Source organism: Peromyscus maniculatus, chromosome 4, assembly GCF_049852395.1.
Source record: "Peromyscus maniculatus bairdii isolate BWxNUB_F1_BW_parent chromosome 4, HU_Pman_BW_mat_3.1, whole genome shotgun sequence".
Lineage (NCBI taxonomy): Eukaryota > Metazoa > Chordata > Mammalia > Rodentia > Cricetidae > Peromyscus > Peromyscus maniculatus.
The window spans coordinates 111,046,764-111,062,331 of NC_134855.1; the positions used below are offsets into that span (position 1 = coordinate 111,046,764).

The 15,568-nt window shown below is 45.6% G+C and overlaps 1 protein-coding gene across 1 annotated transcript in view; it reads right to left on the reverse strand.

Moving 5' to 3' along the window:
- Fermt1 (FERM domain containing kindlin 1) overlaps positions 1-15,211 on the reverse strand; it is a 46,536-nt gene extending 31,325 nt beyond the window's left edge. The window contains exons 1-6 of the mRNA XM_006983971.4: positions 14,756-15,211; positions 11,554-11,722; positions 9,267-9,500; positions 6,023-6,169; positions 4,334-4,547; positions 2,147-2,249 (exon numbers count right to left, since the gene is read on the reverse strand). Coding sequence (XP_006984033.1) covers positions 2,147-2,249; positions 4,334-4,547; positions 6,023-6,169; positions 9,267-9,500; positions 11,554-11,704 — 849 coding nt within the window. The 5' untranslated portion in view covers positions 11,705-11,722; positions 14,756-15,211. The remainder of the gene's footprint in view (positions 1-2,146; positions 2,250-4,333; positions 4,548-6,022; positions 6,170-9,266; positions 9,501-11,553; positions 11,723-14,755) is intronic.
- Between the last annotated feature and the right edge of the window lie 357 nt (positions 15,212-15,568).

The following is a 15,568-nucleotide window of genomic DNA, read 5'->3' on the forward strand; positions in this document are numbered from 1 at the left end:
CAGTTGACATCTCAATGTGGATGGGTGAAGTCTCATGGTGCCGCATCCATAGATAATGAGCAACAAACAATGAATGACTGCTGAGAGAGAGAATTAGTCTTCCCCAGGAATGATTGATCAGCTACCCAGTACCTAGTGGTCTGCCCTACACACACACACACACACACACACACACACACACACACACACACACACCACAAATGGACTCAGCAGATTGGCTTATATATTTATTCATATATATGTAACAATAATAGGAAAAAAAGAGGCCATGAATTTTCGAGGGAGTGGGGAGAGGTCATGGAAGGGGTTAGAGGAAGGAGAAGGGGCTGAATAATATGATATTTCATTTTATTTGGTCTTTTGAGATATGGTTTCTCTGTGTAGTTTTGGTGCCTATCCTGGATCTCGCTCTGTAGCCCAGGCTGGCCTTGAACTCACAGAGATCCACCTGTCTCTACCTCCCAAGTGCTGGGATTAAAGGCGTGCACCACTGCCACCCGGCATAATATGTATGATGTTTTAATGAAAAATTTTTAAAAGAAAAAGAAAAAAATTTACCTTAAGCTAAAATACAACTCTTTTTGTATGTCAGAAATATTTTGCAATTTATAAAGCACTTTTACAACAACAAAAAATGAGATTACAGGAAATGTGTAGGTTTGTACTAGTAGACAATGCAAAAAAGAAGAAGCCATAAACAATGTTTGTTAAGGAACTTAAACAAAAGTCAAAGCAAAATGAAACAGTTGCTTAGGAGAGTGACACATTCATGATTCCTCAATCCTTCACTAAGAAGCCAAAATTTCCTGTTTTGCCACAGTTCACGGGGAGTCATGCATTCCGGACACAGGACAGACCCACCAGCTTTAGCCTGGGTCCAAACCAAGGATAGGCAGAGTTTTTCCATAGAAATGACAGGGCTGGGGCTGGGGGAGACGGCTCGGTCTGTAAAGTGCCTGCTGAACCAGCATGAGGACCTGAGTGGATCTCCAGCACCCAGCATGGGTGGGTGGGTGGTCCTCTCTGTAATCCCCGTGGTGGGGAGGTCCCAGAGGCTTGCTGCCAGACAGTCTAGCTGAATTTGGTGAGCTCAGTGTTCAGTCAGTGACCTTGTCTCAAAAATAAGGTAGAGCGTGGTTGAGGATGACATCTGATGTTGACTTTGGCCTTTTTATGAACACATGCGCGCGCGCGCGCACACACACACACACACACACACACACACACATACACACACACCTAAAAAGAAATAAAAAGGAGTAAGGTGGTTTTTGGGTTATTTTTGTTTGTTCGTTTGGTTTTTTTTGGAAGAAATTAAGTAGGGAAGCTAGGGAACTGAGATGGGCCTTGAAAGATAGGAAAAAAAATCAACCAAGAAGGCAGAGACGTTGCTGCAGGGGGAAGAGTGGAGAGAAAGGTGGAAGTAAGCTCCTCACACAAATGCTCAGAGGGAAGTGAGGATGAGCAGGAGGCACAGACCCTGAGTGAGGCTGACGCAGCAAGGTTGCCTGGCCACCCAGAGATGATGCTGTTTCATTTTATATTTCCTACAAGGGCCCATTTAGCTGCTGATGCTCAACTCCACAAAATGGCTGACTGGAAGCAGGAAAGCAGTAGATGTCCAAAGGACTCATCTCACCCCTCACTAATAAGCTTTGGGTGGAGATTTGCCCTAAAATTGGAGTTGGTGACTAGCAGGGCCCTTTATTTAGACAGATGATTCCTTTTCCCTGAGGACATTTTAACACTGCGGTTGGGAGTCTTGTATGGATCCCGTGTGGTCCTGGCTTGCTCTTAAGGACATGTCCTCAACCTGGCTCTGGTACCTCCTCTCCTTCCTAAGGCATGACGGATTCTAGTATGTGGGTCCCTCGCTCACGCCTTCTTATTTCCGTGAATGTAGAGAGGCAATGTACAGCATGCTGGGTACAAAGACCCGGGGCAACTCCCGCTACGCCTGCTTAGGCTGCCCTAGGGAGCAGAGATGGAAGTTCAGAAGCAGGTACACTTGTGTCTGTCTACCCTGCAGAGATGAGGAGGTCACACAAATCAGTCCTGACCTTGATCACCAAACAGAAAGTATAGAACTTCCATGCACACACGTCACAAAAGGAAAACAAAACGAAACAAAGGAACCATTTCTTACTTTAGGATTCAAGTCAAAGAAGGTGTAGTATTTAAATCTTAACAGCAGCTGCTCATCCTCTTGAATGTTTTGTTCCATGAGGGATCTCGAGGAATCCAGCCAACTAGGAAACAACAGGTTAGGAATTAGAAACAGTCCACTCCTCACATATACCCACCACATTGTGTTACATATTGCATGTTACATAAATCCAAGAACACAGGCAGGGCAAACAATATCAACAAAACCAGTGAGCACATACTAGCTTATATTTGCACTCTACCTTCCCAGTGCTCCCCCACCTCCTCCAAGACAGGGTTTCTCTGTGTAACAGCCCTAGCTGTCCTGGAACTCACTTGTAGACCAGGCTAACCTTGAACTCACAGAGATCTGCCTGCCTCTGCCTCCCGAGTTCTAGGATTAAAGGCATGTGCCACTATGCCCAGCTATGTTACAGTTTTTAAGTTAAAAAATATTCTTTTTTATTTTTGGTTGTGAGCCTAGCCTTTAAATGCCGGGCGGTGGTGGCACATGCCTTTAATCCCAGCACTCGGGAGGTAGAGCCAGGTGGATCTCTGTGAGTTCGAGGCCAGCCTGGGCTACAGAGTGAGTTCCAGGAAAGGCACAAAGGTACACAGAGAAACCCTGTCTCGAAAAACAAAAAACAAACAAACAAACAAAAAAAAAGGGGGGGGGTTGGGGATTTAGCTCAGTGGTAGAGCTCTTGCCTAGCAAGCACAAGGCCCTGGGTTTGATCCTCAGCTCAAACACACACACACACACACACACACACACACACACACACACACACACACAAACCAAAAAACCCAAAAATTCTCATTGACACATGAAAAAGTAAAGGAGTTAGGAGGGTTATTCATTAGTATTTCCTTCCTTCCTTCCTTCCTTCCTTCATCTCACTTTGTAGTCCAAGCTGGCTTTGAACCTGTGATCCTCTTGACTCAGCTTCCTGAGTGCTGGATTATAGACATGTACCACCATGCCTGGCATTATCTCAGTGTAGCAAATGAAGTGACCAAGTCTCCGTGAATTAGATGATTTATGCAGGGTTACAGCTCCACGGTGGAGCCAGCATGTAACTCTGTACCTCTGCCTGCCTGTTCTGTTACTCCACGGTGGCCAGCCCAAAGCAACGCCCAGCTTAGCCACTGTCCAGCCTTTTGACAAGCAACATGTCATTGCCATCTACAAAGTTCATGCATAACAGAGTTACAAAAATTAAAAAAACAAAAACAAAAACTCATGATTTAAGGAACTTCATAATTTTGTGTTTGGCTGCATTTGTGGCTATCTTGTGCATGTGTGGCCCACAGGCCGTGAGTTGGACATGCCTAGCAGACCCTTCTGCAATGATGGGAAAAGGCCTCCTTGTACTGTGCAATGCATTAACCTCTAGCCGGATGTGGCTATTGAATATTTAAATTGAGTATTGTCACATCTTAATTTTAATTAAGGAGAAGCAGTGTTCTATTAAAATATAGCACGAGCTGAACTGACCACCTTCAATGTCTCTAACAGGTTCATAGAGGCCACCAGGCATATATACTACTCTGTGTTCCCCAGGACTCTTTTCACACCTGTAACAGCAGCAAGAGGCACAGTCCTGGATGGTAAGCCACTGAATTATTTGAAGACAGTTTTCTCACACTTTTAAGGTACTGAGACTACCATAGTAGTCTTTTTTTGTTGTTAAAGTTAGCACTCTGAATTTTGCTAAGGAAGCATAATGCCCATGCCTATTAACTAAAAGACTGGATAGCCCCCAGCTCTTTAACATCTCTTAGTGTATGGACACCTGTGGATGGAAGTTTCTGTCCCACCTGGTCCCACAGCCATTCTGTCTCAAGTAAACACACAGAGGCTTATATTAATTACAAATTGTTTGGTCTATGGCTCGGGCTTCTTAAATGAACCCATTTCTATTAATCTATGTTCTGCCACATGGCTTCGTCACATTACCTGTGTTCCATTACATCTTGCTCCCCTGGTAGCTAGCGCTCAGTGTCTCCCCCAACTCCACCTTCCTTCTCCCCATATCTTTGCTTAGATTCCCCGCCTGGCTCTATTCTGCCTTGCCATAGGGCACAGCAGCTTCTTTATTAACCAGTGATAGCAACACATAGTCACAGAAAGCCCATCCCACGGCAGACACCAGTTCAGACAGGAGAAAGATGGAGCCCCCCTTACCCCGCGTTCATCTTGGCTTTGTCCACCAAAGATCGAGGCTGGAACATGTCGGCGAGCACATCTGGTGGTGGAGGAGGTTGGCTGAAGGCCAGAACACTGCAGTTTTGCTCCGTCAAAGGGCTGTCACCGAACCAAGTCATAGTGGATAAGGCTGGCGTTCCGTTGATGGGGTCATATGTGGGTGTCATAGTTTTACTGTACAAGCCAGGGCTTACTGTGAGGCAGGCAAATGACAGGTGATTCAGGTTAGGAATATTTAGAAGAAGATTAGACTAAAATGAATTTTGATTCTAAATGTATCAGGAGTCAGGAGTGTAGGGAGACCCGTTGCACAAGAAAAAATCTTGCCTGGTGTAGCACGGATCTTAAAAGTTCTTATTAATAAAAACAAACCCAATGCCAGCTATTGGAGTGAATACTGGAAGATCAGAGAAGCAGAACAAGCCACAGCTTCCTCACCTCGCCATTTCCTCGGCTGATCCTGTTTCCTCAGACTGGAAGCCTCTGTGTCCTCATCCAAATAGATCTCAGCTGAACTGCTGCTCAAAAGCCTAAAAGCTTAACCAGGCTCTAGTTCCTTGTCCTCACACCTTAAATACCTTTCTGCTTCCTGCACTTCCTGGGATTAAAGGCTCTTGTTACCATGCCTAGCTGTTTCCAGTGTGGCTTTGCACTCACAGAGATCCAGACAGATCTCTGCCTCTGGAATGCTAGGATTAAAGGCGTGTGTGTCACCATTTTCTGGCCTCTATATCTAGTGGCTGTTCTGTTCTCTGACCCCAGATAAGTTTATTAGGGTGCACAATATTTTGGGGAACACAATATCACCACAGCCTGAGATCCCAAAGATGTAAACGTTTCCAAGAATCAACACAGAGAAATGTTGGTAAGTCAGTCCTTTCCAGCCATTCAAAGTTCTGTTTCCTGGTGCTATGAGCAAACTGAGAACACAGACACACAATGTCTCAGACAGCAAAGAGCTACATTTGCTTCTTATAAGAACCCAAGAGTTGGCTATCTTGCCATTACCTCTGAACACTGCTCAAATCCCCCTTTTATTCTTTGCATCAGAATACACTATATGAGAAAGCCCTTGATATTGCAAGAGAGCTAGGACAGTTGTTTGATCCAGGAAGAAAAGTATATACCTTCTCCAAATCTTTACTGCCTTTCCTTTACAAGCCAATGACAGCATGCTTAAGAAAGAGCCACACAAAGGCAAACCAGGAAAAGAAAAAAATATATTTAAATTATCCAAACTATTTTCTTTCTTAAATGTACTTTTCCACCCACAATTCATAGCCAGATGTACTAGCATTTTACAACATGAGACACACAGTTAAAACTGTGAGTTACTAAGCATACCTAAGGTAAAAGTCTAAATTAAAAAACCATTTGAAACAACTATGTATCTCCTTTTCAACTTGTCCGTTGATCCTTCAACAACATTGGTCCTTCTTTGTTTGGAGAGAAAGTGAGGGGAGGGAGCGAGGAAGAGAAAGGAGGAGAGGGGACATAGATCTCCTCTGCTGCTTTAAGGGTCGGGGTGGGGGGCTCCCTTAGATCTGCTCATGCAGTCAGTTCATGAACTGCTATACATGGAGAGAAAGGGGGCAGAGGGAGGGAGGGAGAGAGAGAAAGGGAGGGAGAGAAAGCCAGTCTCCAGTCACATTTGAAGCAGCCCCTTACCTGGGGAACCCGAGCTTGTTGAAGAACTGTCCAAGGTCAGGACGTCTTCAGCCACAGGCTCTTTATTATTTTTGTCCTTCTTCTTTTTTTTCTTAGAATAGTCACCAGAAGGCTTTAACAATGAAAGTTCCTCTGGTCTTCTAATATCTAAAATAAATCAAAGTAACAACTAACACAAACAAAAAGCGAGAAAACTGAAGAGAAAAAGAGTTCCTCCTGAGACTCAGCTGGTCTGTGTATTTGGCAGGTCTTAGGGGGTTGGGGCTGTAAATTGAAGCCACTGCATCCCGTTTGAAGGAACCAAGACCCTCAGCTGGAGAAGGACAAATAGTGGCAGAAGGTTAAGTCTAGTGCAATTCTAGTTTGCATTTTAATTTGTGATGAAAATATTTTAAATACCCCCAGAGCGAAGGGACCGGTGTCACACCCTCTCCATGGGTTTGCTATCTGACTTTAACCACTGCCAACACTGTGCGGCTTCGGTGCCATCCATGAGCCAGCAGTTTTTCTCTTTTCCTTCCCCTCCCATCTCAGTCTCTCTCTTCCATTTTGGAAATAACCACAAAGGGCCCTGCATCTTTTTTTTTTTTCTTTGTGGACAACTGATTCTGCGTCTTTTTTTTTTTTTTTCCTATACAAAGCCCACCATTTCCTGCCATCCCCGTGGAGCTGTCCTCATGTCCTGCCTTGTCTTCTGGGTCACTACCATTTCAGTGTGTGCCAACCTGACTTGCAACATTTGAAGAGCATGTGTGTGTCTGTCAAGAGCTTGTGCTGGCAGCTAGCCACGTTCTGCACTGCCCACCGCCCACCTCCACCAGTCCATGCGAGAGGATTCATGCTCTCCAAGAAGGGCTTTCAGTGGTAGGCTCCTTCCTTGGTACCTTCACCCTGCTGGGGCAGCCTAGAGGTCCCAGAGGTCCTGGCTGCCCACAGTGTGACACTCTTACAGGAAGCCAGGTGTTTACAGTCGCTTCCCCGTATCTGTATTCCACACAGTATCTCCAGGCATTAGGACTCCAGTTCTGGATTCCTTACCTCAGAGTCTGCTTCTGAAGAACCCAGCTCTGATAACCCTTCCCCAGTTCATCCAAGAGTGCAACTGTGATCAGAGCCGCTTTAATCCATGGAAGTGGCTGCTTTAAGGGTCCTGGTACCCCTCTCTTAGATCCTCTTGTCCAGTCAGTTCACAAACTGCGTGGCGTCCAGAGGCAAGAGCAACCCGGCTGACTCTCCCCATTATCCTGGATGCCTGACTGTCAGGCTACAAAACACCTGGAGCCATCCCAAATGTATACTCAATGCGCACCTGACAACTTAAACATTATAGTGTATGCATTAAACAAACAATAAAGTGAAACTCCTCTGCCCAAGATCTGCACCTCTTCTGTTCTTCAGGGGAATTCGCCATACTGCTAAGTCTGAGCTAGTGCTGATTGATTAGACTTAACAGCCATGGTTAGAGATGCTGAGCAGAGGTCTCCCCTCACGAGTCTTCAAAGCCACAGTTAGAGAAGAGATCACCCGACTACTTGGCCTCAGCTGTGACGTGTCACCTAGTCCTGTGGGGTCTGGAAAAGGCCTTTTCATATGACGGCTTACTTGGTGTTCGAATCCTCACTAGGTTACTACTAACAACAACGTGTTCTTGGGCTTCATTTGCCCCCACATGGCCGGGACACTCCAGGAACTTGTGTTCTGCAGTGGACTGTTTTCCATGAATTGATTGGTTCACTAAACAGCCACTGGGCAGCCGATGTGTGCCAGACATTGATATGCTGAGGTAGTGGTTTCTGTTCTAATCCCATTTCAGGCTATCAGAACCCTTAATGTCTAACATAGGCATTCCTAAATCTGTGGAGACTTTCCTTCATTTGCTCTACCTCCCATCCTGTTTTAACACTCTCTACTCTTTTCAGTCAGCTTATTTGCTGACTATCCATCTCGTCTGTTTCAAAGGGCAAGATTTCAGTGATCTTCGTCACAGTGTCCACCATTCACCACATTACCTGCTACACAGCAGGGCTCAATGAGCATTTTTGAGTGAATGAATAAAGCGGCTTATAGTTTAATGGAGGAGGGTGAATTCTTAGTGATGTGTAATATTCTGTATTCACATGCTGAGTGATGATGCATAATATTCTTGGTACCAACCAAGGAAGACACCCACACATTTTCAAGAAATAGGAAATAAGAACCATTCATGGTACAAGGGTCCCTCTTTCTACAGTGTATTATAAAGAAAAAAAAATCGGAGTAGGGTTATCTCTGTGATACTGTACCATGAGACACCAAATCATCAAGTGAGCCTGGTGGCACATGCTGGTAAGCCCAGTGTTTTTCAGGCTGAGGCAGGAGGATCACAAGTTTGAGGTAAGCCTTGACTACATAATAAGATCATATTTAAAAACCAAACAAAAATAAGATTGGGCTGCTATCTTCAAACAATTTTTTGTGTGTATGTGTGTGTGGTGTGTATGCAGATATTTGTGTGTGTGCAGGTACACAGGCACCTGTGTACACATGTGTGTGAGGCCAGCAGACATCTTTGGTGTCATTCCTCAGAAGCCATCCACCTTGTTTTTCTTGAGACAGTGTCTCTCCCTGGCCTGGACCTTGTCAAGTAGGGCAGGCTAGTTGGCCAGTGGACCTCAGGGATCTGCCTATCTGTTTGCTCATTGCTGGGATTACAAATGTATGCCACTGTGCCCATTTTAAAAAAATGGATTCTGGGTATTGGCAAGGCAAGCCCTGTACTGATAAGCTCTCTTCCCCAAGAGTACTTTTCTGCTTAAGCTTCCTAAGTGACTTTTGTAGACAGAGTATTTACAGGAGCCAAGTACTAGTGAAGGAATTGAAGTGTGCGGTACCACCACCCCAAAGACAGAGATGTGTCATAATGAAGGATTCAACAGATCTCCCATCCTTTGGTTTGCCTTAACATCTGAGTGTGGTTTGGAGGAATGAGTTTGGAGAAGCACTCTCAACGTGACCACTTCTACTTACAAGTGTGCTTTAAACAATTGCAAGCTCGTGGAACTGGCTCTGACGTGTGCAAATAGTGTTCCCCTTCATTTCCTTCCACCTGAACAACTGCAGTGCTCTGCTCTGGGCTTGGGAGTGTGCTTCCTTGTAAAGGAGGGTTCTCCAGCCAATGCCCGAGGCAGGCAGAAAGCACAAGGAATTTTCCTGTTTTCTTTTGCCAAGAGTCTAAAGGGCACAGTGGCCCCGGCAGGGAACTCACTCAGCACTTTGCAGATATCGGCCACAGCCTTAAACACCACGGCCGAAAAGCTGACTCGCAGTCGCACGGTCTTGGCATTGGGTAGGCGAAGGCGGAGCATTTTATGCTGCGGGGTGAAGAGGAGCTTGGCGTCAGCCTGGACTCCACACTTGTCCAGGGTCCAGTGGGTTTTCAGAAGCCAGCAGCGCTTCTGCTCCCACCACAGAGCAAAGTCTGACCAGTCTTGGGCTATGTCTGCAAGAGTGGAAAACACAGTCAAGCGTAGGCAAAGAGGCTGAGCGCGCAGGTTCCAGACACCCCAGTCCGTTCATGGGTAAAGCACTAACCTTTAGCTTACAATCTCTTTTTATGGCTCACGGCTCAACAGTTCTTAGCTCCCTTCCAAAGTCTCCCAGGAGGGGCAGGGAACAAAGAGTGTCTGAACTCTACCCTCATTTATTTTCAAGTGTCATAAAAAAACATAAAGCAACATTTTTGTTCTGATGAGTGCTAAACCACACCCCCAAACCCTCTGTGCACCAATCTGCATTGTTTAATCAATCTTAATCTCTAATAGAAATGAATCCTCTCACTATTGGATCACAAGGGAACACTGCTGGTCTCCACAGGCCACACAAAGCACAGAGAGCCAATGGCTCACTCTTCTCAGCCATGTCCAGCCCCTCTAGCAGCTTTATATCTGCAGTTTGCAAAGTACCTGAGTCGACATCAGAGCTGCACAGTCTCCCCTGCAGTGTGGGCATCTACACCTAGACTTGACATCAGTAACAGAGGTGAACCTTCCCTCGGCCAGTATGAAGTCAAGCCCATCTTTTATGTTGCTCATTTAGGAGACATCAACATTTTAATTTACTTATTTTTCTCTCTGTGAATGATGCCTCTTCTTTAATTAGAAAGCCCCTCCTGTCAGTGCTCTTAGCGGAAGCATGGGATTATTTTGGAAGGTGATGAATCAGTAACTGTTCCCTGTGGCATGGGGATAAGGCTGTGGTTGGAATAAGGCTTGAGTGTTCTCAAGACTTCATGAGTTGAGGTTTGATCCCCACTGTTAGGAATGAAGAGGGTGGAAACTTAATCCAACCACTGTGTTGGGAGATGGAGCCTTTGGAAGGTATATAGGATTAGGCATGACCATTAGAGTGCAGCCCCTCTGGGCAACTCTAGTGGCTTTATAAGAAGAGGCAGGAGAGAACCAGGCATATGCGCACGCGCGCGCACGCACACACACACACACACACCTTGCTTCATGCTATAGAGTCTTGTAGTCTTCTGTCATCAGATTTGGTCCTGAGACCTTTAGCCAGAACCATTTGCCAAAATAACCCTCTGTTCTTTATAGTCACCTAGACTCAGGTGCTTTGTTATAGCAACAAAGGAATGAACTAACGCAATCTTCAACAGTAATATCTACCAAGAGATAATGATCGTATATCCCACTACCTATATGAAAAGAAAATCAAAACTCAAATGTTCATCAGTGGACAAGTGGATAAATTGTGGTAGGTTCACATAATAGAATATTATATAACAACCAAATTAGATTAACCCAAACTATATGCAACAATATGGATCTCTTTCAAACATGATATTAAATAAAATAAAGCAGCTGTGTAAGAGTATATCCTGTATGAGCCCATTTATATGAAGTTTAAAAACAGCAAAATGAGAGGCCAGGATAGTGGTTGCCCTGGGTGAACCATTGATTGGGGGGTGAGTGGGTAGCAAGTAAGGGCTTGAGAGGGGAGCAGGTGATGCTCTTTCTTGATTTGGGTGATGATCATGTGAATATGGACATGAGATGCACTTAGAAAAGACCTTTATCTCAGTACAAATGAGAAGCCAGCATCCAAGGTTTCAAATAGATACACAAAAAAAAACAATGAAGAAGACTTCTCTGTCTTTGTTGGTGGACGAGTGTAAAAAGACCCATTAACAGTAAGCTGAGTTTAGCATGAAGTTATCAAGTGTTAATAGAGAATGGACTCAGCAGTCTAATGCCATGTCACCTAAGATCACCATGGATGTCACCGGTGGGATGGCCCTTGACCTTGCAGGAGTAGAGCATTCTACCTTCTTGAGAGCTTCGATCTGCCCCCAAAGACTCAAGCCTTTACAAAGGTGGCTGGATTCACTGGGAAGCTCTTGTGTGGTCCCTCTTCTTCTCTCTGGGGGAAACCAGGGGTGAGGAAGAGGAGCATGCTCTCAGGAAATCTAGGGCCTGCCATGACATGCTGAAGCAACAGAGAGGGGTCCAAACCCAGAAAACCACGGAGAATGAATGACTTACTCATCTGTTCCACCAACTTGAGCATCACTCCTCCAATATGCAGGTCTCCTGACACCCTCAGTGTGATGTTTCTCTGCTGCTTTTCAATTGCATGGTCAACCTGGACCACAAGCTCCCAAGAAGCAGATGCAAAGTCACTGGACGACAGCATTGTGGCACAGGCAGGTGTCTTTAGGGACAAAGACAAGCATAGGTCAGAACGGCAGGGGAAAGTGGAAGGTGCCAGCAGGTTGTCAGAGGAAGGCCATTGCTTTTTTTAAAAAATTAATTAATTAATTAATTTCTGGAGCTGAGGACCAAACCCAGGGCCTTGCAATTGCTAGGCAAGCGCTTTACCACTGAGCTAAATCCCCAACCCTGCTTTTTATTTTTATTTTAGATTCTTGTTCAAAGAATTCTGCAAGGTTCCTGGTACCTAGATACTAAATTAGAATCCTAACCGTATATATAAAACTTACAAAAATAATATCAGTTATTTAAAGTTCTATATTTTCTTTTCTCCACTGCGGTATATATTTTCTTTGTCCATATAATGTATCAATCTTCATTTTCCCTTTTTCCTACTTTTTCTTGACTTTCTCTGAACTATTTCAACAAAACACAATAAACTATGGCAATCCTCCATCAATCTTAAAGTACCCTCCATCTTTACTGAGGTATAATTTGTGTGTGATAAAGCGTACAGACTTTAATGTAACAGTTTAACACATCTTTGCATGCAAATTATACTTCAATAAAGTCAATTCAAAGAAGCTTTCCATTAAAACCATTTCCCACTGAAATCCTCTTTCGTATCTCTAATACACCTATGTTATTATATTTCTCCCAGTAATATTCGTGTCTTCTGGTATGAGAAACTATAAAAACTCAGAAAAATAACTGCATATTAGTTATTATCTTACTTTAATGTACACAATGGCATAGGCACATGACTATAAATTATTGCCCTATATTAGATTTACTTAAGCTATTTTCTTTCTATAGTGTTGGGTGTCTAACCTAGGGCCTTGTGACTTTAGTCAAATGATCTCAGCACCGTGCTATAACTCTCAAAGCAAGTTACTTTTCTTAAAGCACACAATAATCGAATCATAAATTACATCAATTAAAAAAATATTTTTTGAGGGGTCTGGCACCTTGCAATCTTGCTTCAGCTTCCCCAGTGCTGACGTGACAAGTGTGTGCTGCCACTCTCGGCTCCATATCACTCTTTGTTGTTGTTTTGTTTTACACATTTTTTTTGGTGAAAGATTAAAAATTATGAGTGATGGGCAAAAATTTAGTCTTTAAGATAGGGTAGGAAGTTCAAACCCATGATTTCCTCCTAACTGGAGGCGCTTAGGAAAGAAAACAAGTAGAATCTAGACTGAGATGACCTGGTGATTTTGGGAACATCAGAATCCTAAGCAGGCAGGACTTCAACAAAACTTGAGATGTTGGCTCAAATAACATTGCTAATCTGGGCTTTTTAAAAGATTTTAACTGAAGGTCATTTAAATGACTGTAAGGAACCCTTTGCACACCACTGTTTAAGACAGCTTATGAGAAGCCCATGCTTCTCAAGGCCTATCTTGAGGGACACACTGCACTCATTTCCTAAGGCAGCACTCCTGACCATGACCCAATCTCTGGGGATCTTACAGAGGTGTGAGGCAGAGCCAGAGACTCTGAGGCCCAGCCAGCTTCCGTGGCATGGTTCATACTCTGAGTCACAAGAGCCAAGTGAAAAAAATAGATGTAGGACTCAGTATCCCCTTCAGCCTACCAGAGTATGGAGCTGGGTTGGTAATGACGTCTGGGGGCACTGTTTTCGTAATAATTGGTGGATAATTAAACCACCAACGTCACACCATGTTCATCTCACGTGGGGTATTTGTAAGCACTAAGTGAACCTCAGAAATACACCAGATACATTAACTACCACAAATCCATAGGCCAACTACTGCAATCTGAACATGCAGTACAGATTGAAGGTGTTTTAATTAAATTCAAAAGTTCAGGAGTGTTTTATAACCAAAAGTACCCCCAGGGTGCAGTATAAGGATGCAGTGGTGTGCCTCTCAATAACAGAGGCCCTCAGGGTGACTTCTTGCATTCAGTTATTGAAGTGGCCTGGACGCTTGCTCCCCTTATCAGCCTGCAGGGGCATTTCTGGTGATGCATGCACTGTGTATCAGCTACCAGCCCAGCATCAGGTCCTCCACTCTCACCAGTAACTCATCTACAAAGGAGGAAACGTGGGCTGAGGGAAGGCAGGCCACTTGCTGTAAATCCCGTTCAGTTCGATGGGGGAGCCCAAACGTGAATCCATCCCTCGCCTTTACTCTAACTTATCTATCCATCACTCTGAGAAATGTCCTGGGTAATTTTTCGATAACAGGAGGAAACCACATGAATGAAATTCTGTCTTTTAACAACATTTATCATCTCTACAAAGAGATCAGCAGTGAATAAAAACACCCTCTTCACGGTCAACTTGACATGGAAGGGTTTGAAGAGCCTTATGGTCTCCAAATTCTATTTTCCGAAGCAGAGTTTTTAAAATAACGTTTGATACATACATAAATAACTATTTTTAAAAAGATGATTTCTTGTTGCTCATTTCCTGGGCCTTCAGACACGCGGTCCTTAGTTTTTCTGACTGGAGTAATTAAAACATTTGTATAGACAATGGGCAGATCCTTTACAATGGAAATTCCTCCTAAAATTAAGACAATCTGGTTTTCCCACATTCCTTTCCTATCTCTCCGGGCCTTCATTTTAGCCTGAAGTTCTCATCCTCAACAAGCTGTTACTTGTGGAGTAAACTTCAGCCAGTGGAAGCGCACCCGAGGAGACCAAAACAGGACTTAAAAGGCACCTTAAGGTCACCCCTCCACCCCACCCCCCACCCCGGTTCAAAGAGAATGCCAGGAAGAAAAGACTCTTAGTTTTGGAGGGTGTCGCGGGGTCCTAGGCGTATGCTGGTGCCCAGACACCTGCCCCTCGCCCATTAACGACAACCTCCCGAGCTGAACGGAAGAGTTCATTTGCGCGGCCAGATTACTGGGCCCCAGAAGGTGATCACATCCAGACAAAATTATTTCAGTTCAACAGCCATTTAACTGCACAGAGCTGCAGAAAAGAAGGGGACAAGGGTCCCAAGTCTCCGCGGTGCTGGGTCACAGCCCGGCGATCGCCGCTCGGCCGTCCCAGATCTCACCTGTTATGGAGCCCGCGGCGGCGTCCAGTCTGCAGCCCGCACGTGGAGAGCAGCGTCCCTAGGGCCCGCCTTGGACGAGCAGGGGTCTCGCGGGACAGCACAAGGCTGCGGTGGGCCAGGTGACGCTGCGGGGACCTCGCGACAGCCAGTGAGTGCGCCTGGAGTCCGCCGCCCAGCGCCCAGCACGGTCGGTCCCAGGGCCGCGGCGTCGCGGCGGGCGCAGGCTAGCGCAGCGGGCAGGCGGGGGCACGTCCAGCCCGGCCTGCTAGGTCTTGCTCGCGCGCGGAGCAGGCGAAGGCTGCAGATGCAATAAGGGTTGAAGGGAGCCGCAGGGCTGCTCCTGGCAGGAGCCAAGAAGCCTGGGACACACTCCACCCCTCCCGCCTCCACTTTTATATGGCTTCTCCTGGGCGCCTCCAGGGTTGTGGGTACCCTGAAGCCCTCAGCCGCTGGCTCAGATCGCAAAGCCCAGTCGTTTCCCCTGCCCGCTAGGTACATTCGTCACTCATGCCCGGGGCTCGGGAGATTCCCTTTCTGTCGGCAACTGTCTGCCTTTGCAGAGTGCGGGACCAAGCCTACCAGACAGGTGGCATGCACAGAGGCGATTCACCTCTGAGTAAGAGGGTGATGTCAGTCCTCCAAAAAGGTGAGGCTCAACAGGAGGAAGCCCCCTCCAATCAGACCAAGCTCCGAGCCAAAGGCTGGATCACCCCTGGGGTGGTTCACCCTACTCAGTCATCTGTTACTTTCCTGTTGTGTGTACCAGACAGCAGCCTTCCCAGGAAGTGTAGGCGACCTTGGGTAATTAACACA